General features: G+C 40.9%; 1 protein-coding gene across 1 annotated transcript in view; it reads left to right on the top strand.

The window, feature by feature from the left end:
* LAMA3 (laminin subunit alpha 3) overlaps positions 1-25,385 on the top strand; it is a 121,133-nt gene that overhangs the window by 33,418 nt on the left and 62,330 nt on the right. Inside the window, exons 9-24 of the mRNA XM_075416313.1 lie at positions 1,431-1,521; positions 2,558-2,689; positions 4,476-4,538; positions 7,257-7,391; positions 9,960-10,094; positions 11,498-11,635; positions 12,159-12,205; positions 13,128-13,227; positions 14,413-14,465; positions 14,833-14,938; positions 16,660-16,759; positions 17,743-17,899; positions 21,041-21,173; positions 22,439-22,581; positions 23,914-24,014; positions 24,118-24,271. Of these exons, the coding sequence (XP_075272428.1) occupies positions 1,431-1,521; positions 2,558-2,689; positions 4,476-4,538; positions 7,257-7,391; positions 9,960-10,094; positions 11,498-11,635; positions 12,159-12,205; positions 13,128-13,227; positions 14,413-14,465; positions 14,833-14,938; positions 16,660-16,759; positions 17,743-17,899; positions 21,041-21,173; positions 22,439-22,581; positions 23,914-24,014; positions 24,118-24,271 (1,788 nt within the window). The remainder of the gene's footprint in view (positions 1-1,430; positions 1,522-2,557; positions 2,690-4,475; positions 4,539-7,256; positions 7,392-9,959; positions 10,095-11,497; positions 11,636-12,158; positions 12,206-13,127; positions 13,228-14,412; positions 14,466-14,832; positions 14,939-16,659; positions 16,760-17,742; positions 17,900-21,040; positions 21,174-22,438; positions 22,582-23,913; positions 24,015-24,117; positions 24,272-25,385) is intronic.

Below are 25,385 nucleotides of genomic sequence, written 5' to 3'. Positions count from 1 at the left end.
AAAATAACTTCTGGATTGCTTGCACCCAGCTGCATTGCCCTTATGGCAGATACTGAGGTGATTAAAGTCATCCAAGAGTACCAAAGCTTTCTCTAGCTCCCTGAAGAAGGCTTCGTTTGCCTTCTTGTTCAGGTGGTCTGTAACACACACCTACTGCAATATCAGCTGTTCTGGTCTGTCCTCTGATCCTTACTCGCGAGCTCTGCCCAGGTTCATCACCTGCCCCAAGCCCCAGGGAGAGACCCAGGCGTTATCTGCAGCCCCAGAGCTGGGCAGTGGTATCTGCCTCCTGGAGCTCCGGCTGGGGTATGGTCTCTGATGTGTCACAGGAGTTAGCACCAGTAGTCTCCAAAGAATGTGCCCTGCAGTGTGTTGAGACCATCACTGCACAATCCTCAGGTGAGCAGCATCGCCCTCCCTGACCTAGCGTCAGCCTTTCCCAGCAATAACTCAGATCTGAAGATGCTAGAGGAGGCTCCTGGCAGAGCTGGAAGCAGAACCCAAAAATGCTGCGCAAACCGAGAGCACCAACCACGAGCAGCAGCCCCAGCAGCGTCCTGAGTGCCCTGCTCATGAACTGCCCCACCACTCTCTCCATTAAATGCTGGGTCCCTGCTCAGCCCTGAATTGCAACACTCCCTAAGGAGGAGCTGAACAGGGAGTGGGAGCTGGGGGAAGCTGCTTTGGTTGCTCCAGGGCAAAGCTTCCCCTTTGGTTCCCTGCTCAGGAGACTGCCAGCTCATGACTGTGATTTACTCAAGGGCTGCATGCCATCGCTGCTGCGCGCTCCTCGTGCCCCCACCACAGGGGAGGGCTTTGCTGCATGAGTTGAAATGCACTCAGGACTGTGTTCACAGGGGATTTACGTATTTTGGCTGTGGTTCAAGTTACTTACGACATTTCTTCTGTGTGCCTAAAACACAGGTTTATGGAGAGGTATGCTTTTCTAATGGCAGATCTCTTTTGTGCTGACCTGACTGATCAGGTTTTGGAGCATTTTGGTGTTGCTGATCTTAGACATAGGGTAGTCAGAAAAGTAACATATAGTGTGAGGGAAAAATTAAGGATGCAGTTGCCTGAACAATGTGTATGTTATAAGAAAGTAGTATAAAAAGATAAATATCATGTGATAGTGAAAACAGAGGGTTTTTTCCTAGATTTAATTTTTTTTTTAAACTCTTTTTTATCATGCTTTAATGATGAAATTCAGGTGCTTTATGAGAGAATACAATTCAGAAATCTGTAGAGAACAGGTGGTTAAAGAATAGCAAGTGATGAATGCTGTCTTTATTGCAGTCATATTCCATTCTTTTCCCGCGCTGATCCTTTTTTAGTTGTATGTAGAACCAGTGCGAAGGATGTTTCTGTTCCTTAATTCTTCCAGGTTCCCATTTTAATCTCATATATTCCTTGTGTTTTGTTTTGCACAGCATAACACAGCTGGTATTAACTGTGAGAAGTGTGCAAAAGGTTACTATCGTCCTTATGGTGTTCCAGCGAGAGCTCCTGATGGCTGTATACGTATGTCCTTCTCTATTATGCATCTTCTCATGGTCATGGCTTGGGGTTTTGTTGCTATAATCAGGGCATGGGATGCATATTTTGGGGAGCGAAAATGAAAGAGTTGCTAAAAGATGTTGGAGAACAACTGCAAATGACTTTCTGTGTTGCTTTAGACCCTTTTAGACCCTTCTCAAGTGCCATGAGCCTAAAGCTTCAGACCGGTAACAGGACAATAGGATGAAGTAAGCCAGAAAAGGCTGTTAAGGAGATAGAATCACGTAAGCCTGGGGTGCTGCTACACATCCCATAGTGAGGTGGCATGACCTCTAGGAAGCCACTCTCATCTCCTAGCATCGTGACCTTGCTTCTCTTAGCTCTCTGATGTACATGTGAGGTATCCTGTGGCTCTTGGTCATGTGAAAATTGTATCCTGTAGCTCAAAAGGTCACGAGGATCACTGCTCCTGTTTCATGCAGTGCTGAACCTAACAACTAATAAACGATGCAATAGGGTAATTAGTGATACAACATTTATAAAAGAAGAACTGAGTATAGGCAAGCGATAAGGGTTGAATTACAAACAGGCTGGAGGAGCCTTGTGACAGGTAGGAGGGGGCTACTCTTTGCTGTGTTTGGGTATTGAAATGAATGAGAAGTCAACAGAGCTGTGGCGTGGCTGACATGATGTTGCATGTGGTGCGTACAGGAAGGTGGACGGAGTGTGGTGCTTAGCGTACACCATGCAGAGACATGAGCAGAAGCCACAGAAAAGGCAGTTGCTGCAGTGCTGTGGAGTAATAACATGCAGCTTTCTGAATTAAAAAAGTTAAACACGCTAAGAAAATTATACAGGTCTTACTTCTAAGGGATATCACAAAGATTAATTGGTGATATAGAGTGCTTGGAAAATATGTGACAGTATGCAAATGTTAATTCTTTAAGTAATGAGACATTCACAACTGCAGATGAAACACTATTTTAATGCCATTGTGCACTGCTGTAAAAAGCAAATTCATTATTTTCCAAAAAGCACCTAATTGCTAATAATTACTTAGCCTGCAGCTGTAACTCGGAGCATGCAGAGGGCTGTGAGGAAGGGTCTGGCCGCTGCTTCTGTAAGCAGAATTTCCAAGGAGAAAACTGTGAACGCTGTGCTGATGGATTCTATGATTATCCGTTTTGTGTCTGTAAGTATATGAATAAAAATGCCTCTTTTGCACTATTTTAAATATGTATTAAAGAACTAGCTGTTTTTGTGACACTTGGTTAAAACATCTGGCATTTCGTCTTCACGTGTTTACACATTCTGGTTAATCAGTTGTTGTAATACTGAAGAGAGCCTGGTTTATTTTACAAAACAATGATTACTTGAAATTCAAGTGATTGTGCTGCATTCTCACAATTCTGAGTTCATTTAAGACATCTTCATCGAGGCTACAGCCTGTCCTGCTCCAGTCTTAAAGCCCTGGATAAATTGTTTAATCATGTCTCAGGGTCTTTAGGTACAAATATGACTTGGACTGTGGAGTATGACTCTAGTGAGAGAGAGGAGAGAAAATGGTTATGCGTTGTCCTTGACACCTCCTAGGATTTGGAACTTGCATCCTCGATAAACAAAGCTTGTGGGCTGTCAGTAGATTCTAAAATAATTAAAAAGAGTTCTGAAATAATGCCTGCGTAATGTTGGAAAGGCCCTCCTGGTAGAGCATAAGGCTCTCAGCCATGCTCTCTTGTTTTTGCTGGGCTGTGGGTAGGTGCGGAAATGTGGTCGAAGGAAGGGTTTGAGGTTGTTTCAGGTTTTTTAAGAAGTAATTGAAGGAAAAGTGTTTGTCAATCCAGATAAAATAAATGTATTAGGAAAAATTATGTGGTACAAATGCTGAGTGGTTCTGCTTAATGAAAATGGTATCAGAATGCTATGTAATACTATTAATTAATTGAAAATTAGATTTTTACTTTAAAATAAAGAGATAAAATTAAGTCTTGGGAATTCAGCAAATTAAATGTTTTTCCCATAAACAAATTAGATGTAAAATAACTGAGGAAAAATGTAACATCAGGATTGTGTTTGCTGCGTAAAAGATTGTGATTCCATGATCAGATTCTAAAAATGCATCAGTGGAAGGGTTTTGTGCCCTCAGGAGAAGTGTGTTTCTGACAGCTGGTGAAACAAGTGTTGTTCTGGGGGAAGATTTGAGGTCTGACTAAAACAGAGGTACCATGATAAAAATGGAAGAGGGAAATTAATACAAAACAAAGGAAAAAAACCTGTAAAAAATGGAAAGTTGTTTAAATTCATTGGCTGTGGTAGAATAAATCCTCTTTGTACAGCACACTCTAGATTATCAAATCTATTTATCCTCTTGTTTGTAATCCAACATTTTTAAGTAAGTTCAGCTCAAGTAGGCCTTGATCTAAGTCCAACTGATGTTTGTAGCTCATCAACTTTGGATCCCATCTTAATGGAAGAATGTTTGTTGGGGTGTCTTTCCCATTCCTAATCTGGCGGATTCTCAGATAAAAAGCTCCCAAGATGTACTGTACATCATGAATTCTGGCAGTTCAGGTAGTGAGTGATAATGTCAAATAGCAGGAGATGGACCTTCAGCTGGAAGCAGAAAATGTGAAATAAATACATAGCTCCCCTAGATAGCTCTCATAACACTGTATAGCATGAAAAAGCTTTCTGTACAGAAGGGCAGGGAGCAGGGAAGCAGCCTGGTAGCATTTCTAAATGGTCTCTGGCTTTCATACTGTTCTTTCAAGAAGGGATGTTTATACCTGAATTGGAGATCAAAAGTAAGACGTTTCTTATCCTGTTCCTAACTGAAACTGAGCTGAAGTTCGTTACTAGAGTCGTGTGAAAATCGTGCTTTCTGTATTGACAGGAGAAGACTTCATTGTTTGTCATGATTTTTAATGAAAAAAAGGTGTCTGTTTCAAATACACCTCATTGTTTCTTCTGTTTTAAAGATATTCCTATGTACCCTTTTACTTCTCCAAATCCAAGAGATGCTGTGGCTGGTGACATAAAAGGCAAGTTCTTGGTGGTTTGTTTTTCCTCATTTCACTGCTTTTCCCTATGTCGCTGTTTTTCACTGTTTCGGTGATGCCTGCTCTTTGATGGAGATTTATGTAGTAATTTTGCTACTGTGGGTATTTGTCTTTCAGAGAGCCTTTGTTCTGTCAGAAGTTCATCGTACTGTCATGTTCGTATTAAAGAGTTTAGTGGGCTAGTTTCAGGAAGCATTATGGATTAAAATAAGTTTGTCAACCCTCCGGCAAACATCTACAGGAGAGGCTGACCAGCTTGTTTGGTGATCTTACGAGTAGATCCCTCAAGACTTTCTGACATGTACAACTTGTCAGCTGCTTTGCAGTGTAAATCTCTTTCTAAGGCTAGCTGGCCTCTGCTTCTGGACTGTTTTCTTGCACCTGCCAAATTGTACATTGCCCTTGGCAGTGTTTTGATTTATAGGAGAGCAACAGATTTCTTACTTAGCCCATTGCAAATCTGACTGAAATCCATACAATGATTCCCTCATTGGGCTTACATTTTTTAGTATGTGTTACTACACTGCAGAATGGAGACATCAGCGCAGCTAGTGCCTAATCACATACGTGCTTGTAATGCACTTCAGGATTAATAACCTTAAAAAAACCTCGAAACGTTTTTCATATCCTAAAATCAACATTCTTCCTTTTTATTTCTATTAGCTTTAATAGTACTCGAGTTTATGTTGGCAAATGAAAAAGTGTTTTCTTCTGTGAGCGTAGCAGACACTTGGATATAAGCAGATAGTACAAATCCATGTATGTGTTTGCAAGTCCCAGTTGTTTTCTTGAAAGTACCTGCAGTTGCCATCGCAGCCCACAAAGCCTCAGTCTCCTATACCACTTATCTCCTTTGTACAGCATCCAAAATAATTGCCCTGTCAGGCCTCTGAGTATGGTCTGTCACATATCCCCTTCTCTCGCGTGGTTTTAAAAGGAAGGAGAAATCAAACCACAAAGATAAAATGAAGGAATATAAACAGGAGAAAACAGATCTTGAGCTATTTACATTTTCAACAAGTAGCATCTGAGTCTGAAGGCAGAAGAAGGGCTGCTGCCTCTAAATGGAAGTTTCTAAGTCTGTAGAAGTTGTAAATTAGTGCTGGAAGACTAAACACGATTACAGATGACTGTTTTTTTAAATGAGATATGTGTTGAAGTGGCATACAAATAGTTTTGTTGGTTCAAGAGTAACAATTACTAAGCACTGATCTGTCTTGTTCTGCAAAAATACAAGGAGTTGCATGGTTTTATGCACTAACTTTGTTCCTTTCTTTCTTTTCCTTTCCTGATGTAACTAGAAGGTGGCTGCAAACCAGGGTATTTTGGCCCCCAGTGTCTGCGTAAGTGCCGTAGTTTCTTTGGTGCTTGGAGCCTGCGCTCCGGTGTAAATGCCAGCATTTGGCTTCCAAGTGAAATAGGAACTTGAAGTTCATAATGCCGCAAATGTTTTCTTTGCAAATGTGCTCATCAGCGTGCCAATGCCACGGCGCGGGAGTGCTGGGCGGTGACTGCGATGGAAACACGGGACAGTGCAGATGTCGAACGGGATTTCAGGGGTTTTCCTGTGATGCCTGCGCAGCTGGGTATTTTCATTACCCCTTCTGCCAGGGTAAGCCAAGCGTTCTGTTTCGGCAAGCATATCCAAAATACAGACCCAAGTTTTATGCTGAGGGATGAAGTTCTTTTGCCATGGAGGTGTGTTCATAAGGGGCACTCCCAAAACTCACAGAAGTCAAAGAAGAAGAAAAATGTGATGAGGGGAGATTTCTATCTAAAAGTACTCCTGTTTCCTTGATCGTTGTCCACTCTGTGATGAAGCTGCCAGACTCCAGTTTGGGGTTGGATTTAGTAACATTAATGAAATTTAGAATACCAGTGGGAACACTTCTGTTACTTATCCTGTTTTTTTAAAAATTTTATTTGTGTTATATTGTGTTTTGCGTAAGTTATTGTTGTTTATTTGTGTTTAATTTGAGTTTGCAACCTCACTTTGAAGCATCAAGCTGCCCTTTATAATCAATACTAGAAAACCAACTGGTTTTAAACTTTACTAACCATCTCTGTAGTGTCTTTTTAGGTGTCTTATTAACCCTTCCCACCTGAGATTGTAAATCCAAACCGTAAATTGTTTCTTTTTAGTCTTAAAAAGAACTACTTTCAATAGCGGGCATACCGCTTGGGATTGATAAATCAGACTGAGTGGAGACAGGCCAAGGACAGTGCTTCAGCATTGATGCTGATCCCAGTAGTTACTTTGAACCAGATTCTTTTTCTCTTTCATTAATGTCTCCCTCGATACTGAATTATTAGTGATGCATGCAATCAATAAAAGCTGTTATGGATCGAAATAAATCTGGTGGGAAGATTTTGGTCCTGTTAAGCATCAGGGAGTTGCTTTTCCCCTTGCTTTTCCCCTTGCTTTTCCCCTTGCTTTTCCCCTTGCTTTTCCCCTTGCTTTTCCCCTTGCTTTTCCCCTTGCTTTTCCCCTTGCTTTTCCCCTTGCTTTTCCCCTTGCTTTTCCCCTTGCTTTTCCCCTTGCTTTTCCCCTTGCTTTTCCCCTTGCTTTTCCCCTTGCTTTTCCCCTTGCTTTTCCCCTTGCTTTTCCCCTTGCTTTTCCCCTTGCCCTTTCTTTTCCTTTGATAAAAGAAGAGAGCCTGTGCAGAGGCTACCTCTGAAACTGTCGTTTCTCGTTTGCAGTGTGTGACTGTAACTTGGCGGGTACCCAGCCTGAACTCTGTGATTTTCTCGGGAGGTGTCTTTGTCGCTCAGGGGTAGCTGGACTTCAGTGTGATGGCTGTCAGCCTGGCCACCACTCGTTCCCTGCCTGTCAAGGTAAGGCTGCTAATCATATGTACAGCAAAGCACCAAGGTAGACAGGAGTGCTTTTCAGGTACCATTTTTGCAGTGGAAGAAGCAATGTTCACAGCAGTAAATGGGCAAGGGACTCTTGTGCTCTACAGTGAAATCTTCATATCTTCTAATTCTCCAATTCCAGGCATGTTTCCATAGTAAGGAAGAATTATGTAGTCTGTTTTCTCACAGGCTTTTTTTTTTTTTTGTGTGGTCAGACTGTTCGATATAGCCTCGGTCAGCACAGCTGTCTTACTAATACCAGAAGGCTTGAAAGCTGTTTTCACATGGAGGCCTTCAGCAACTAAGCAATGCTTGACTGCTAAGGAACTGGAATAGCAGAGCTGTGAAGCACTAATCTACTTTTGCAGAGGGTCTTTGTCTGGTACCTTGTAGAATGTGTGTTCTGTAAATCTGAACATTAGAAGCTCTTGTTTTCCCCTTCATGGTGATTTCTCGCTCATTTTAAGATCATCCAACAGGCACCGAGCCAACCTCCATCCATGTAGTCATGAAACTTGAAAGATCTCCATGGGGTTTCACCAGTGTACCTGCCACCAAGGACTAGCCTGCTTTTTACAAGAGAGGGAAATCAGTGAATTATAACCTTGAACACCGTAATGGTCTTGTGTGTGTATGAGGAATCCATGAAGTCCTGTCTGTCCCCTACGTTTTTGTCTGCCTTTGCAGTGAGTGAGAGAGATGCCCTTAATCCTTAGTGAATTGTACATTGAGAAAGAATATAGGATATTGCTGAGTTCTGGTATGTACTTTCCTGTGCGGCTTAACAATATTTATGTAGAACATTATGATCTACTTTCTTCTGTCTCGTTATTTTTGGTTGTTGACTATGGCAGTCTTCTTCCTTTTGGGCTTATGTACTTGTTTATCTCCTATGAATGGGCAGCAGAATCCTTTATGCTATTGCAAAGATACATTATGTTACCAAGCACAACGGGTGGAATAAATAAATACCACATGACTGTGTCTTTATGGTCTGGAGTAGATTAACATTTTTTAATGAAAAACGTAAAATCAGGATTCTGCATTCATACATGCTGTTCAGTGGTTTTAAAAAAAATGCTTTTTTTTTCTTCCTTAGAACTGAATCAGGTAGCAATCTTAAAGCAAATCAAACCCATATTGAATGTATCTGAACTTTTAACACCAAAAGCTGAAATGAGACATAAAAGCTTAAAAGAGATTGAAAAAACAAATTGTAAAAGACAGATTAAAATAGTTGAAAACACAGTCAGTGGGATGACTCAAAACTGCTGCAGTTCACAGCTTGTTCTGTTAAAATAAGCTGCCGTGTGTTTAAATTTATACTAATTCAGCATGCTGCAAACTGTGGTGGTAAGTGAGCAGCCCAGCCTGCTGCTCCTGTTTGGAGCTGTTGCCTTCAGAAGGAAGGTAGATCAGTAACTTTTTGACTGCTGCGGCTAAAACTGATCTCTTTGGTCTTGCCTTGTTGAACTAAATGGAAGCTTTATTGAATAGGAGTGATATCAAAGTAAAGCCTTTAAACAAATCAGTGTTATTAAAATGAGGAGAGAATGCAATATAATGTTCAGCTGGCGGTGGACTCTAATGTAGGTGATGTCTTTGGAAGCTTCAGTATTTGTATTTCTCTTACACTCACTTCCTAGCGAGCCTTGCGTCTTTCCAGGCATCTTTGAAGTAAACATATTAAAGTCAGATGTCGTTGGCTGCAGCAGAAGGAGGAACCGAAAGGGGGAACCAGGAACATGAACATGGAACAGAAGACAGTGGTTTTTTTTATATTTCTGTCAGTCAGCCATTTCTGTCAGTCCTAAAAGCCAAGTGATTAACTGCAACACTTCGTCTTGTAGCTGGGGCAGCTGGGATTCCCATTCGTGTACCTATGAAGCGTGAGCCTGTGTAACTTCCAGCGTTGTTTCAATAAAATACCACATCTTATCTGTGATAGAACTGTTAGCCTAAAATAGTGACGACCCCACGGGACGCACCCATCCAGCTAGTTATTAGAGTCTGGCAACGTGCCGTGTGTTAGATGCAGATTCCTGCAGTGCGCTGCTTGCCAGCTTGTAGAATTGAGATGTCAGCAGTTTTTACTTTGTGCATCATTTATCTGTGCGTCATGAAGCTGTGCTTGTGCATCATTTGACTGATAAACTTCTCGTTATCCATTAGATGTAGCTTAGCTTTGTGGATGCTGTGTCTCAGAGGTTGTTTTTTAAAGATGTTAAGTGCTTCTCTCATGTGATGTTCTTTCTATTTTAAGATGGATTTCTGTCCCTTAAACGTGTGTTTCATAGGCATCAAACTAAATAGTTAAACTGTACCTTATAGAATTGCAGTAAAAACCTGATTATCAGGTTGAGGAGTCAATTACATTATAAGCATCTGTTTCAGGATATTTATTTTTGGTGGTAAAATTATGGTTCATCTGGATTCCTCATGAATGCTTTACATCCAAAGGTGACTTTTTTCAAACTCTGGTTTAAATAATTGCTGGTTTAGACATATAGCTGTTAGGATAGTTGTTATTTTTTTTCCTCTATGTAGAATGTAGCTGTGATGCTGTTGGCTCAGTGGACAATACATGTGGTCCTCGAGGTCAGTGTCTCTGCCATAGTAACTACGCTGGACTTAGATGTGACCAGTGCGCTCCAGGTTATTACAGCTATCCCAGCTGCTTGCGTGAGTAAAAATCCTTTCTTCCTTTTACTGGAGTTACCTGTGTAACTAGGATAGTTTTGTTCCATCCAAAGCTGGCAACAAGACCACTGAAGATCCAGCCAGTGGCCAGGCTTCCTGGCAGGCACACACTCTGGTAGTCCTCCATGGCACGTCGTCGCCTGTCCTGTGCTGGTTGGACTAATGTGAGCATGGCAGCGTTTTGCCGTGACATAGTTCTTTCTCTCATTTAAAATATGAAATCTAAAGCTTAAGCTGGGCAATGGGAATGTACCTTTATGAGTTCTGGCTCACTCAGCTTCCAGAACATAAGCTGTGTTTCAACTGGCTTGGGCTCCTGGTGTTTGATACACTGTCCTCTAAACTTTTAAGTAAGTGTGTTAGTGTGTGGTATTGACATGTGCCAGCACTGCACCATAAATCCTAGCCTAGAAGGACTTGACTCTGCAAATCATCCATCATGTGAACAATTTTTCCTGCCCATGTGGATCAGTTGATCAGGCCCAGAATGTGTGTATAGGTTTTTCGCATCCAGCAGAGGGAAACCTGCAGGCTCTGTGATTCAAATCAGCAAGCTACTTGATCATCATCAACAGGACTGCCCTTTCCTAGAAATCAAAAGATTATTAGTGCTAAAGAAGGAAAACGTATCTTCAGAATTCTGCTATTACTAATCACCACAACCACAGCAAAAAATAATCTGACAGGTTTGTTCTCTCGCTGTAGGAGGCTGGCTACTACTTTACTAAAATAATTGTCGTAAACCATTTCACCCTTAGACTCTATCTGAGCCAAGATTAGTCACCTAGGCTGTAGCAGCGTTGTTCTTTTTTGTGACATTATTCTTATTTATACTGTGTGTGTAAATCTTTGCACAACTGAGACCTTACGTAGGAATCTGAAACAGTAAGACCATCGCATTTCAAAGCTGTATATTTCAGAGCTTTCTTCTGGCCTCCTCTGCCCCCAGATATACAAGAGTGATGGGCATACAATTTTGTATTCTATATTTTGCCATCATATTTTTAAGTGCGGGTCTAATTACAGAATTTGCCCTGTGCTGTCTGTAACCCTAAGAAGATCAAGAAAGCGGAAAGCCAAAACCAAGCCAGCTCTTCGGATAGGACAAAACTTGAGGAAGAGATATTTATTGTGGTTTCGGATAATCCTACCTGTTTCTGTCAAGAAGAGAGGAAGAAAACAATGCCAAGATGGTACAAGTCACCTCAGACTCGTAGGTTCCAAGCAGGGATGAGGACCCTGTGAGCTATTTATCACAAAGAGAAATGAAGAATGCTCTAGACAAATAGTATTGAAACCTCTCCGGTACTGAAGTTTTGGAAAGTTATTGCTCGGTACCTATCGGGTGAACTCTCCCACCGTTGTCTGTGCTTGTTGTTTTGCAGCTTGCCATTGCTCTCCCGACGGCTCCCAGCATGACATGTGTGAGCCCGCGTTGGGGCAGTGCATGTGCCGAACGGGCGTCACGGGGCGACGGTGCGACAGATGCCGTTCTGCAGCCGACGATTTCCCCTACTGCGAAGGTAGCGCTTCTGAGGGAAAATCCTCCATTCTGATTCGCATTGCCCGCGTTTTTATTGTCGAGTTCTCCAGGGCAGTCTGCTGCGTGCAAAGTTCTGTAGAGACCCACTGAAGCATGGGGAGGGAGGGACACACCCACACCAGGAGCACATACTAGATGAGCTTATTTCTCATTCTGTATGTTGTTTCATGAAGTGAACTATAAGATTAAAACCTTTTTTAGATGATGGCACAGGAACTTTAAGAAAATGTCTCATAGTTCTGTAGGTTAGAGCTATGTTTTTCCAAGTGACTGCTTTGTATGCCAAACCAAGTAGTCTAAATCAGGTTATGTACACATTTGAAAAATCATTATCAAAGGCTTCTGCTGGTCTTGAAGTTTAAAGTGTTTGAGCACCTCCATGATAACCATATTAAAAAGCCCTTTCAAAGTCACACCTGCTGCATTGTACTTCTGCACTGCTACATTCCACAGCTCTGTTTGCAAAAGATCGTTCAATGTGTTTGTCTTTCAATTTCATAAAGGTGTCAGCAATGAATGTGACCCTTCAGGTAGCGCTGGTTCTCATTCTGTAAGTATTCTACCATTCCAGCTAACAATATGTGTTAATAATTCATGTGCCTTTGCTGAACACATTCACTTCATTGCTCAAGCTCTGGAGCCTGCTCTTCGTGAAAGAATTGCACGAGCTTATTTGTAGAGTAAGAGTGGAAAAAAACTTTGGGGTTTTGTTCTTTGATCACATCAGTGCAATTACTTGTGAAGGTTTTTTTTTAAAATGTTTTATATATTGAATATACATACTTTATATGTTTTCTTAGTGTGCTAGAACACTAATATATACATGCAGATGTGCATATATACCTATGCATGTCTGAAAGACCTTCTGGTTCTGGGTTGCAATAGGCCATTTCATCGTCAAATTGTTGTTGAAAAAATTACTCTGTCTTTGTAATTATTGCTATTCCGCTATTACTGTTGTTACTACACTGATGGTTATTATTAGTAGCATATACCAGAAATCACAGTCATTGCTAAATGTGTAGCAAAGAAGAACTAGAGGATAAGTCTGACAGATGGAAGAAGTATCTATGTAGGCTCATGTATACAGCTATGTGTGTTTTCCACTGATAAACGAAGGCGTAAATATGAAAATTAATTATTATTTTTAAGGAAATTTGTTTTTATACTTTTTTGCAAAACAGTTAGTACTTTAGATCAGCTCTAATAAGGCTATAAAAGAAATGGAAAGTACATCCGTTGGGACGTTTAAAGTAAATTAGATATGGAAAAATACGCAGAGTGGAACAATCCTGTGCTGATAGTATGAGCCAGAAAAATCTAAGAAGTTGGAATCAGCCACAGTTTCCATGCGTTAGTAAAAGTCGGTAAACTGCCTGAGCTGTTAATAATATTAGTTTTTTCTTAGTACTAAAAAGCAGTATGTTTTTTGTGAAACAAATGAACCCATATTAACCCCTTTCTGTTATTAGGGCTCTTGTCAATGTCTTCAGCACGCTGAAGGTCCCACCTGTAGTAAATGCAAACCATTGTACTGGAACCTGGCCGAAGAAAACCCTGAGGGCTGTATAGGTACGGCTTCATGACCTAATTCTTTGGCTTATGGAATGTGTTAAATTCTTTTGAAAGTCATCTTTATTTGCGGTCACCATCTTTGGTGCTCAGTGACTTTTACAGCTCTTACTAACAGCAGGTTTTCCATGCTACTTAATAGTAACACCAAATTATCCATGATACCAGCAGTTACTTGTAGAAATTAGAATGAGTGTTTGCTAGTGCTGGACCTGGGTTTGCTCTGAGTTACAGTGATGTGTACTTCATATGGCCCCATGGCAGTTTTACTGGTGTGAGATGGGATTTCTGTCCTTAACACTGAAACCAGAATTTGGCTTATTGTCTTGAAAAAAAAGGTGCCTTTTCATTTATTATAATATCCTAGCTTGTAGAGGAGTGAAAAGCCTACTTGTGGCCTCGGGGTGTGACAAATCTGTGTATGTCTATGTAATGCCGATCTGTTTGCAATTTTCAGTGTTTGCTAACAGCAAGTATGTGTTTTTCAGGTAGATAATAATAATTTTAAAGATAAAAAAGGATAAAGTTAAAAAATATTTAAAGATTTTTTTTCTCTCCAGTCATTTGCTTTCCAACAGGTTCCACCACAACAGGCACCTAGACAGGATGAGTAGCCTTAGAGCTGATACCTCATCATTACATCTTTGACTCTAAATCTCTAAATACTATATAGTCTAAACATCTCCTCAAAGATTAATTTCTGCACCTTTCATGGAATTAATTTTCTCTGCCTTCAGTCATGGAGTCAGTACTGGGTTTCACCAAACCTCTAGGTCAGCGTAGCTCCTTCCCATGATATTTGCTTCATTTATATTTCATACGGAGAGTTGCACTGGTCCCAGAGCAGCACTGCAGAATAGAAGGTGCCAGTCAGGCTGGAAGACGCTGCTTTGCATTGTCTGGATGTTTCTAAGAAAGAAAACAATTGTAAAGCCAAACTCAAGACTGTTTGTTAAACACAAGTTAGAACATTTTCAAACACACCAATAAATTGCATATACACTGAAATCCTCATTCTTTCTTCTTTGCTTTTTCTTTTAACTTTTTGCCAGTATCTGTCACTATTCTGAAACTTCCAGAGTAAAATCTGCTGTGTGAAAACTGCAGATTCAGGGTGGTGGGGGTTTTCCTGCAAAGTATCTTGGAAAGACGAAATGCAGATTGTCTTTTTGTTCTTCTGTGCAGCATGCCAGTGCGATGTGAGTGGAACGCTAAGTGGAGTCGGAGAATGTCAGCAGGTAAAGTAAAATTAAAAGAAAGACATTAATTAAATTGATTTTTGTAAAGATAAATTGTTGTAACATTTGGTAAGGTAGAAATCTTCGTACTGATTATTGCTTTTGCACATGGAGTGGCTGGTTTTATGCAGCAAAGAAGCAGTTTTGTACAGAAAATTTATACTGAAAATTTTTCACCGTCTGGAGGTTATGTATTTTGTAGTCTGTTCACTGAAGATGATAAATGACAGAAGTTATGTCTGATAATATTTTTTTTTGAGATTAGAATGTTTTTCCTCTTTAGAATTAGAGGGACTTCGACGTCTCGAAAGACTAAAGTTCTGAAAAAGGTGCTGAAATATTTTTGATGAATTTTTTTTCTTTGCAGGAAAATGGGCATTGTTACTGCAAATCTAATGTTTGTGGAGATTCCTGTGACACTTGCGAAGCTGGTTACTATGCTCTGGAAAATAAGCAGTATTTTGGCTGCCGAGGTAAAATGAATAAAGAACCTCTCTAGCAGCACATTTGCACGTAGCACAGAAGTGTTTAGAACTCCCTAGGCTGTATTTTGAAAATACGGATGTATTTGTTGGGTCACTCATGCACACAGCATTTGGCACCAGATTAACTGCCTGTAACCTGTGTAACTTCCCCTTTGCCTTCCAAAGGGAGAAGGAGCAAGGCAGATGTTACCGCTGTGGTTCCCAGCTGTATTGCAGCTTGCTTGCTGGAGGAAAGGTGTTCCTCTTTGAGGAACTTCAAGGCACCTTCTGTGACACCTCGCTTACCACCAACTGGCCGAGGCTTCTCTGTCAAAGCCCGCAGTGTGATCGCATGAGGCGCTGCTGGAGCTGTTATCCTATCAAATAAGATAACTGACAACCGTCCCTTCTCTCACTCCTTCTCCTGAGTTGTGGGGCCAGGGGGGGTTGGTTTTCCTGCAAGTGTTACCCATAAGAGTGACAGCTCTCTGTGCTGCTTAACAGTTTTCTAGGGTCTGCTGCTGCAATGAGTTCTTAAATGTTACAACGGATACTAGGTGGATTTTTCATTTTTGCAGTTATATTCATGTATTTCTTTAGCCCAGGGCTCGATGTGTTTTGAAGCAGAGCCAGATGGAGGTGTGATGTGGAGAAAGTGGTCCTTCTCCTGAAGGATAGTTGCTCTCCCCTGTGTTTTGAGCAGTTTAGGGCTGCTTCAACAGTTCCCTTCCCTCCTTGTCCCCACACTGTAGATCTAGATCTGTTAAAATTGTTGAAAGCACTTTCACTGACTTCAGTGTGCTTTACACCAGTCCAAGGCTGATGCAATTTATTTTTAGTGCATTGAAGTTTAATGCTTGCAAAGTTAAGAACAATGACTACTGTATCAAACAAAGCTTTCATGCCTAATGTGCAAACCAAGGAGCTCAGGAAAGGGATCTGGTTTCACAAAAGTGTCAAATACTTCAGTTATCCTTGATTTCAGTGAGATCACAGGTGCTTAACATGCCTTAGAAAACAGGATGCCTTTACACTATGGTGTAAATACATGTTTAGGAACTTTTAACCTTTCAATTAAGTCAGAAATTTTTAGCCTAGACATACTTGTTCCTTAGTACGATATATTATACCTTGTAACGAGAGGTGTCCTTTAGTTTGTGCCACAAGTCCTGTCTCCTGCAGAAAGTCATTCAATATTGTTGTCCAGTAATGGTTAAAAATATGCATATGCTGTTATATGAGCACATATCTTCTTGTTGTGTGCAATTTTTGTAAGATAAATTAAATATTGGAGTATCAGACTCTGAAAAATTAACATCTTACAAATTTTTAATTAGGTTTTGGGTTTTTTTGGATAATTATTCATTGTGATATTGCTGTAGAAATTCTGACTTATTAGCAAAACATTTGAATGGCTGTTCTGCGAAACTGTAGTCCAGCATTTAGCAATGTGGCATGGCATGTTATTTGTGATTTTTTTTTTTTTTAAAGTGGCTTTTGTCACATTCCAAGGAGAAATAAACAAAACAACCACAAATATGGGAAGCCAGAAATAATTGTCGCTTATGCACGTGGGCTAACATGAGGGGAGGGGAGTCTGAAGGGCTCTGGATGGAGGAAACGAGTTGATAATGGTGCTTAGTTAGCGGAAGTGTGTTTTCTGATAACTTTTATCACTTTTATCACTTTTTTTCTGACGGAATATTTGTCTTCTGCTCTTTGCCTGACAGGCTGCCAGTGTGATGTTGGAGGATCCCTCAGCCCGGCGTGTGCCGAGCCCTGGGGTGGCTGCCAGTGCAGGGCGCACGTCATGGGGACAACCTGTCGGGAGTGAGTCTGGCTGTAGCTCCTGATAGCTCGTGCTTCAGCATAGTTCTTTTGAAACGGCCCATCAGTCCCTTGCTGTCCTTTCACATGAGATTCCGGACCCCACCTGGAGCCCTGCATCCAGCTCTGGAGCCCTCAGCACAGGAAAGACATGGACGTGTTGGAGCAGGTCCAGAGGAGGCCACAAAAATGATCCGAAGGCTGGAACACCTCTCCTGTGAGGAAAGGCTGAGAGAGCTGGGGCTGTTCAGCCTGGAGAAGAGAAGGGTCCAAGGAGACCTTATAGCAGCCTTCCAGTACTTAAAGGGGGCCTACAAGAGAGATGGAGAGGGACTTTTTATGAGGGCATGTAATGACAGGACAAGAGCTAATGGCTTCAAGCTGAAAGAGGGTAAATTTAGATTAGCTATAAGGAAGAGATTCTTTACTATGAGGGTTGTGAGGCACTGGCACAGGTTGCCCAGAGAAGCTGTGGATGCCCCCTTCCTGGCAGTGGTCAAGGCCAGGTTGGATGGGTCTTTGAGCAACCTGGTCTAGCGGAAGGTGCCCATGGCAGGGGAGGTTGAGACTAGGTGATCTTTAAGGTCCCTTCCAACCCAAACCGTTCTATGATTTGTTGATAAATAAGCTGGTAAACTGGTATTAGTTACTGATATTCAGTATCAGTACTGCCATTTGCCTGGCAGTTTCCTTCTGTTATTTAAGAAGTTTTTTTAACCTTTTCCTTAAATAACCAATACCTGTTTTGCAATAACATTGAGTGTGTATCTATGTACCTATCAAGAGTTATATAGGAAAACATACAGCTGTAAAAGCTTCTGGAAAGAGATTTTTTCATCATATCAATCTTAACAGCTGTCTTGAATTTATTAGTTGCTATCAGGATTCTTCAGGCATCAGTAGGTCACCTCCCTTCCACTGCTTTATGCTCTTAGCTGTAGACCATACAGCGACTGGTAATTGTTGGGTTTTTTTCTCCTTGAAAGGCCTGAAGAAAACTATTTTTTCCCTGATCTGCACCACATGAAGTTTGAGATTGAAGATGGCACTACTGTCAAGGAAAGGGAAATTCGGTTTGGCTATGATCCCCAGGAATTTCCTGGCTTCAGTTGGAGAGGATATGCCCGGATGTCCTCTATACAAGTAAGCTGGTATTTCGTTCAAGGCTTTTGGGTGAAAACATAGGTGTCCGGTATGTATGTCTCTATAGTACTGTTAAGTGTGTGTAAGGTCATGGAGAAACCAGAAGAAAGGAGAGAATCTCACTAATCAGTGTGAACCCTTTGGCACTGTATTGCTGTTTGGATTAGTGAGTGTTGGTACTACTGTAACTTGGTAGTTACTAGTGCAAATATGTGTTCTTCAGAGATGTTCTTTGGGGGCTTTTTTTTTGAGAAATATGCATTTTGTGATATGTTTAAAGCTATTATTGTATTGTATAATACTAAGTGCATGAATTTGTGTCATGCCAAGAACAGCAGAAACAGCAGAAGATTGATACTGGGCTAAACAATGTGAACTACACAATTCCATGGCAGTCTGTGTCCATAAGATTTTCAGGTACCATCACAGCACTGTCATTGAAGCCTGCTTACACTTGCAGTTTGTATTGGGCAAGTTTTAGGAATGATACTTCTAACATTACAGGAAACAAGAACTTGTATGATTCAGTAAAACAGGCATTGAGCAGGAGCGTGTTGGCAACATTCATTTTTGTCTTGTGACAGTCTACAAATAAACTAAAGAACAGCAGAGGGAATAAGTAAATCACAGGAAGGAAGTCACCATAGGTTAGTTGTGTGAGAAGGGACCTGTCTGACTTTGGACTGAACTGCTGGGCAAGTGAACCAGGATTTTAAAACAGTAGGTTTGAGCAATAAACGGGATTTGCTCACTGTTCTTTAAAGTAGTACTCTGTCATCTGTAGTGCTCTGGTGCTGATTAGATTTTTTTAGTCCCCAGGTACAGTTGTGTCCAGCCTCTGTAAGCTGTCCAAGGATTACTGGGTCACTACAGACTGAGACATAAGCACATAAGTGTTGCACAAGCATAATGATTTCCTTTTTGTTCTTTGTTTTTGACTCTTTCCTCTTTCTTTTCTTTTTTTTTTTTTTTAATCCCAGAGCTTGTATTTGTTGGATCTTCAGAATTACTCCACATTCACAAATGAAGGCAGCTCCTCAGCAGCTGTGATTTCTTAACTTCTGCTTTCTAACTTACCTGCTTTTCACACTTCATATCCAGTGGCATTTTGTAAAGAAGTAGTGAAGGGGCTTAGTCTCTAATCCTGCTAAAAGTGTTAATTACTTTGCTTACCTGGATAAAGCTTTTCACTCAAGTAAGTAATTGCCAGGTTCAGGCCTTCCTGGTGTAACTGAGATAGTCTCACGTTCTTCATTTCAAAGAACTTTCCTCATTTTGACATAGTGTTTCTGTGTCTTGCAGGACCCTGAAATACTTCTCCTGACATTTATTTTGTGGAAAACAATAGTGTTACAATGTCTACCACACAAAAGGTTAATGTGACAACTTATTGTGAAAATAAACTATTTCAATACAATTAAAAATTTTTGAAGGTGAAAATAAATAACCTGCGTGTGGCCTCAGTGGAGGTAGCAGTGCCCTGTCATGGGTGTCTTGTTGTAGACTGAGAAGCTGACAACTGGACTCAGATTTTAGAGCACTGTCCAGAGTGCTCTCCTGTGACAGAGCTCAAAGAATAATTTCTCCCTGCTCCCTGCCTTTGCTTGAAGCCAGGGACCGACATCTCTTCCTCTGTCATTCCTCACATATCTTTTCTTTCTCGCTCTTCACCACGTCTTCTAGATTTTCCATTAAAGCTTAGAAACCATTGTGAGAAATCCCCTGAGGCATGTTTCTTTACTTCTTTCGACTTTTCTTTTTTGTCTCTATTTTCTGTTCTGGTCCACTGCCTTTCTGCCTTCACCTAGATTTTAGCTATCAAGTCTCTGTAGATCTCTTGGCCCCGCCATCTGTCGTATGTCTGTCTTTGCTTTCTGCTTGGCATTTCTGTAAAGAAAGTGGAGGTGTCTGGGATGATGGTGACGGAATTGAGGAATACACATTCAGAGCAGCATATGGGAGATGGCAATCTAGAGTTTATTGTAGCTTTTAGCAGTAAGAGAAAACGAGGCTTTGTGCTCCATTCTTGAATGTATGGAATTGAGAAAGCCTCTGTGCTTTTGGGGAAGCAGAATGGACCACAGTGGTGGGGAGGTTACCGTAACACAAGCATCTTGGAAAGGGACAGCGAGTAGATTATGGTGGGTGAACTGGTGGGAGCTGGATTATGATAGGAACTTCAGGGTTTAGGATGGAAAGAAAGTAGATAAACCCTGGAGGTTGCACCAATCCTAGTTTTTCCTGATTCACCAGCAACCTTTGACCATATCTCTGCCAATTCTGTTGCTCTGCAAACTAAACGATGAGGGCAGTGGGAATGCAGCCTCCTCCGGGCCCAGGGCAAAGAGAGTCACGGCATCACATCTTTAAGAAACTGAGGTGTCTGGTGGAGGAGCAGGAGAAGTTTCAGTGACAGTCTGAGACATTCGCATGCTGTGGAGCGTTGTGTGAGATCTCAGACTAGGATCAGTGATTCCGGCCTGTTCCTCGGGAAGCCAGGAGTATAGACAGCCCTTGATACCATGTGTCTGCTTTGTGGCACGGGAGGGGAGAATAACAGTAAAATGTTTCAAGGTGCAATATCAACACATGTGTTAGTTCAGCCATTCCATGTCTTTCTGGATCAACTGTTATTCAACAAGAGTTTTATTTCACAGGAGGTTTTGTTCTATATTCTTTTGTAAGCTACCCGAGCCTTTCTTTTCTGTTACGGAGTTTGTCTTTGCCAAATGGTTTTTCTTTCTCTGGGTGCTAGTAACAAATAATATACTTTCCTTTCCTCCTTTTTCCCTTTCTTTTTATTTTTCCCAGCCAGAGGTGGTTGCACTTGTCACTGTGGCTTCCGCTAAGCTCTTCCACCTAGTCCTCCGCTATGTCAGCCTGGGCTCAAAAAGCTCTAAAGGGAAGATCTCAGTTGCTGAGGGAAAACCTTTTGGCACTAATTATACTTGTAAGTGAATTAATTGTCTCACTAGGCTTGCCTGTCTTCCTCTGTCGTACACCAGCATTGACATTCCAGTATAGACTTGTCTGCATGTGTGTTTTTCTTGTAGGACTTTAGTGTGGTGCTTGCATGGCTTCTCACTGTTCCTCTATTCAGCACTTTACGGCTGTTTTTGTTTGTTAACTTGCATTTTTCAGAATGAAGTGAGGATAACTTTGAATGTGGAAAAATCAAACCTCTCCTTATTTCGCATTATCCTGAGATATATTAACCCTGGAGGTGAAACATTATCTGGCCGCATATCTACTTCTCAATCTTGGCCTGAACCAGGTAGGTGCAACTCAACGGCACGACAGATGAGGTGAATGTTAGATCAGAGGAGCCTTTTCAAGGTGCACCCAAGCCAAATTTGTAATGTCACTTCGAATGCATCACTTTTAACAGTGTCAGTGCTTTTGTGCTTTTCCTGATATGTTTTGCTGTGTAATTGATGTGGCTGTGTTTGCATGAGACCCCTGCTTACAGTAGTAATCAACATTTGTTTTTTCAAATGTTTGCCAAACTCAGTACTTTCAGTTCTGCACTTGGAAGCTCTGAACTGTGTGTTTTATGAAGCTTTTAAAGATGGGATAACAGCACTCGTTTTGGTTTAGTTGCCTTCAATATTTCAGTTTAAAGGTGGCTTCTGCCTTCATTCCATGAATAACATTTGTTTAACGATGAATCCAATCTACCAAGTTAGCTCTGATTACAGACCTCAGCAGCAAGTGATACCTTTTGGGCCCTTATAAAAGATAAGTACTCCATATCCTATGAAAGTTAGAAGTGTACCAAGCCTATATTCAGAATTCTCTCTTATTATGCCTAACCTCAGCATACTGATGGGAGCTAATGAAATTTAGTCATATTTCCTTTCAGTAATTCGGAAGAGACGAAACTGAAGACTTGGCAGATACCGCTCAGCAGAGTGGCAGCAGTTTGTGGTCAGGTCTGGTTTATATTGCCTGGGAGGCAGGGAACCAGCTTTTGTCTGTGTCCAGGGGCTTCAAAGACGCAAACTTTAATACTCATAACAATTGGCCCTCACATCTTGTCTTTGATAAAGCATACTGCAGCTATGTTTCTGTTATACATCATCTCTTCGCAGAAGTTACCTTCAGTTATCATCTGTAACTAAACATTTTAGATGCTGCTGAGAACCCCTAGTATCTGAAATATTTGGCTGAAAGTCTCATGAGAATAGGCCTTGTGTCAGCTGAGCAGTTTATGGGTCAGTGCGAAGACAGGTTGAATGAAAAATAGTAGAAGGGGAAAGTGAAGTGAGCATTCCAGAATATTGCAAAACTGGCCATTACAGAGGGTGAGCTCTGCTTTTCTGAACCACACACACAGTAAGCCACAGAGCAACCTCTTCACAGCTCTGTGGCTTGCTGTGTGTGGTAGAAAGCACTGTTAATACATATTGACAGAAGAACATCGATCAGCTCCTGTCAGACCAAGTTTAGTGGATGAAATCATTGGGCCAGCGCACTAAGCAGTTGAGAGACATTGTACACAGTTCCATTTTTTTTTTTTTTTTTTTTTTTTGCTGGCAGGGGCTGCTGAGAGCAAAGAGTTTGTCTTCCCACCCAGCAAGGAGCCAGCTTTTGTCACAATCCCAGGAAAAAGCTCCACAGAGCCTTTCTCACTGGTTCCAGGCACATGGACTGTCAATATAATGGCAGAGGAAGTCCTCTTGGTAAGAAAACAATTGAGGAAAGCAAGTGCTTGAAGGCTGTGATGGTAGTATTGCTCTGGAGTTATTTGCCAGGAAGAACCCTGCAAGCAATGGAAACTCAGCACTAGTGAAAAGACTACAGCAGCAGAATATCATTACGAAAATGTACAATTCTGCCTCTTATTTTTTTTTGTTCTCTGACTTTCACCTGCTCTAGTTTTTCTTGTGCTTACAGACTTTAAGTCTATCTGGAATCTGTACCTTCAAAGGATAAAGTAATATTAATATACAGCACAATTGATTGAGCATAAATACTCACAGAATTTCATAATTCTTACATGTCAGATGTCATATCTAAAGCTTGGCTCAGCCACAGATGACCAAGGCCTTAGTTTCTTGACAAAGATTCTTCAGAAAAGTATTATAAGATGGGCTGCATGATTAGAAGGTCATTTTCTAAATGTTTTTGTCCTCCCGTCATTACTCTCACTCACTGAAAAACTGAAAAATTTTCTGTCAGCAGTTCTGAGAAATCACTGTAAAAAGACAAATTGTTTGAGGTGATTATTTACAAAAAACCTTAAACATGTATGATCACAAAGATATCATACTGAAATTCATATGTGTATTATGTGGGGTTACTAGTAGCTGATGTCTTTAGTTGTCAAGCCTGGGGTGCTCTTAAATTTATGGAATACCATGTAAAATGTTACTAAAGAGCCTGCAAACATGTTTCTTGCTGAAAGTGACTGTACTTAATTTGCCTGTTTTTTTTACTAATACCTTTGAAGAGAAATTTGTTAATGATCTTAGCCCAGTGTGTTTTCACAATAACAGGTTTTATGAATGAGCTCTAGTATGTTGATAGAAGTAGGCAAGGCAGGGCAAAAATATACCTGCTTTTGAAGCACAGCTTAATAGATTACATGAAATATATGTATAAAGTCACCTGGGATACGTGAGTCTCACTTGTGGAGTCCTGCACCTTTGAGTTGTGTGCATGTGGGTTGCATACATGGGTGAAAACTGCACCCAGCTGGCTGTGTAATACCAAGCAGTTGCGAGGCTCCTATGCGAGCATTGTCTTGTACAACGCGTGACGGGAGAGCGGCTGCAGAGTTCCCTGCTCACAGGGCAGCTGCCTTCGTCCCATCTCTATGAAGATGTAAGTAGAGTTAGAGACACATTCTGCTGTTATGAGCCCATGTAATAACAACAAAATATCCGCGTGTCTTCCAGATATCTGCCATAAAAATTGTTTGTGTGGTTGGTTTTGTTCATTGTGAAAGTCTGGAGATAATATTTTTGTAATTTTCTGCACAATCTCGTATTTGTTGTATTCTTTATTTTTAGGATTATATGGTGCTGTTACCTAGTGATTACTACGAAGCATCCATCTTGCAGATACAAGTTACGGAGCCTTGCACTTATTCAGGACGTGCTTCGACAGAGCAGTCAGTATATATGCTACAGAATAAAACATTGCCTTGGATTATTTTATTATTATCCTGCTGCACTTGAAAACAACAATAATCCTCTGTTTTGTTTTTGTGTAAGCTGCTTGCTCTATCAGCATTTGCCATTGGACAGATTTTCCTGTGTCCTTGGTGCAGAGGCTGCGTATTTCAGACATGGGGGAGAATACAGAAGAACTCCTGTGCGACAGCCAACTCCTGATCAACCAGTGATGGCCCATATCAGCGGAAGAGAGGTCAGATTCCTGCTGCTAATTGCAGTCGCGTCTGCACTGAAGACTCTAAACTTACTGAACTGAAACCTTTGTAGATTCACAGCTCAAGATTTTCAGATCTGTAACGCAGCCTTAAAACAGACTCTGCACTAACTTCTGCATTTTATACCAAACTCTGTAAACAGATCAGCATAGGCAGATCTATAACTGTGACTAGAGTGGACATTTCACTCTAGCAAAAGTATTTTATTAAATAAAATGGCTGTACTTAGGTAAAATATTTGCTTTACTAAAAAACAAGCAGAAGCAATTATGCCACTGCTGTAGGTCCATTGAAAGAGAAATGTGTTTTACGAAATGAGAAGTTATTCTAGAAGTATTTTTGGTAAAAATAAGGTATTTTATCAATTACATGATAACTACACCTAAAATGATTATGCCCGCTATTACTGTGCTTGGATATTGCATTTAAAAGTACCATGTGCAACAAGAATACTTACGTGCCACAGGCCCTGGTCGTTCATCACTGATGCATGTTCAAAACTTTACTGATATGAGTAATTGCAGTGAAGTCAAGAGGGCTGTTGCCAGAATTATTTATATGTTTAAGTGTTTGTAGCCTAAGGAAATATTGAGAAAAAGCAATTTAAGTTGGTAAATAATTATATAGCCAACTGTAGCAAAAACCTCTGTAACCACAGCATTTTTCATGCAACTGCTTCGAAGTATTCTGCATCAAATATTGTGTTAACCAGTTTGTGCAGGTAAACTACAGGAAAAACTTGATGCTTCAGGAAGTGGCATTGGCTGCTTGCTGCAGAAGATGCTTTTACTCTTTGTAGGGAATCAACATACGGTGCTGCTGTAGTAGGAATTGTGTTCCTGGGAATATTTTTTTCAGTGGAGAAGCAGACTCAATTTTTATACATTATTAAAGATAGTTTAGAGGCGACGGTGACTATTTTTTAGTATCATTAAAGTTTCCTTACTGGTACCTTCTGTTGGGGAGAAGAGAAATAATATTATACTGATTTCCTAGGTTTGTTTTACAGCCTTCCTAGAACTGTTCTAATGGCAGCTCTTTCTTGAACTTGATTGACTCTTATTAGTGGACAAAGTAACATTTACAAGCATT

The sequence above is a fragment of the Opisthocomus hoazin genome, chromosome 3 (assembly GCF_030867145.1).
Source record: "Opisthocomus hoazin isolate bOpiHoa1 chromosome 3, bOpiHoa1.hap1, whole genome shotgun sequence".
Taxonomy (NCBI): Eukaryota; Metazoa; Chordata; class Aves; order Opisthocomiformes; family Opisthocomidae; genus Opisthocomus; species Opisthocomus hoazin.
The sequence above is the reverse complement of the archived record's forward strand: the minus strand, read 5'-3'. Positions and strand labels throughout refer to the sequence as shown.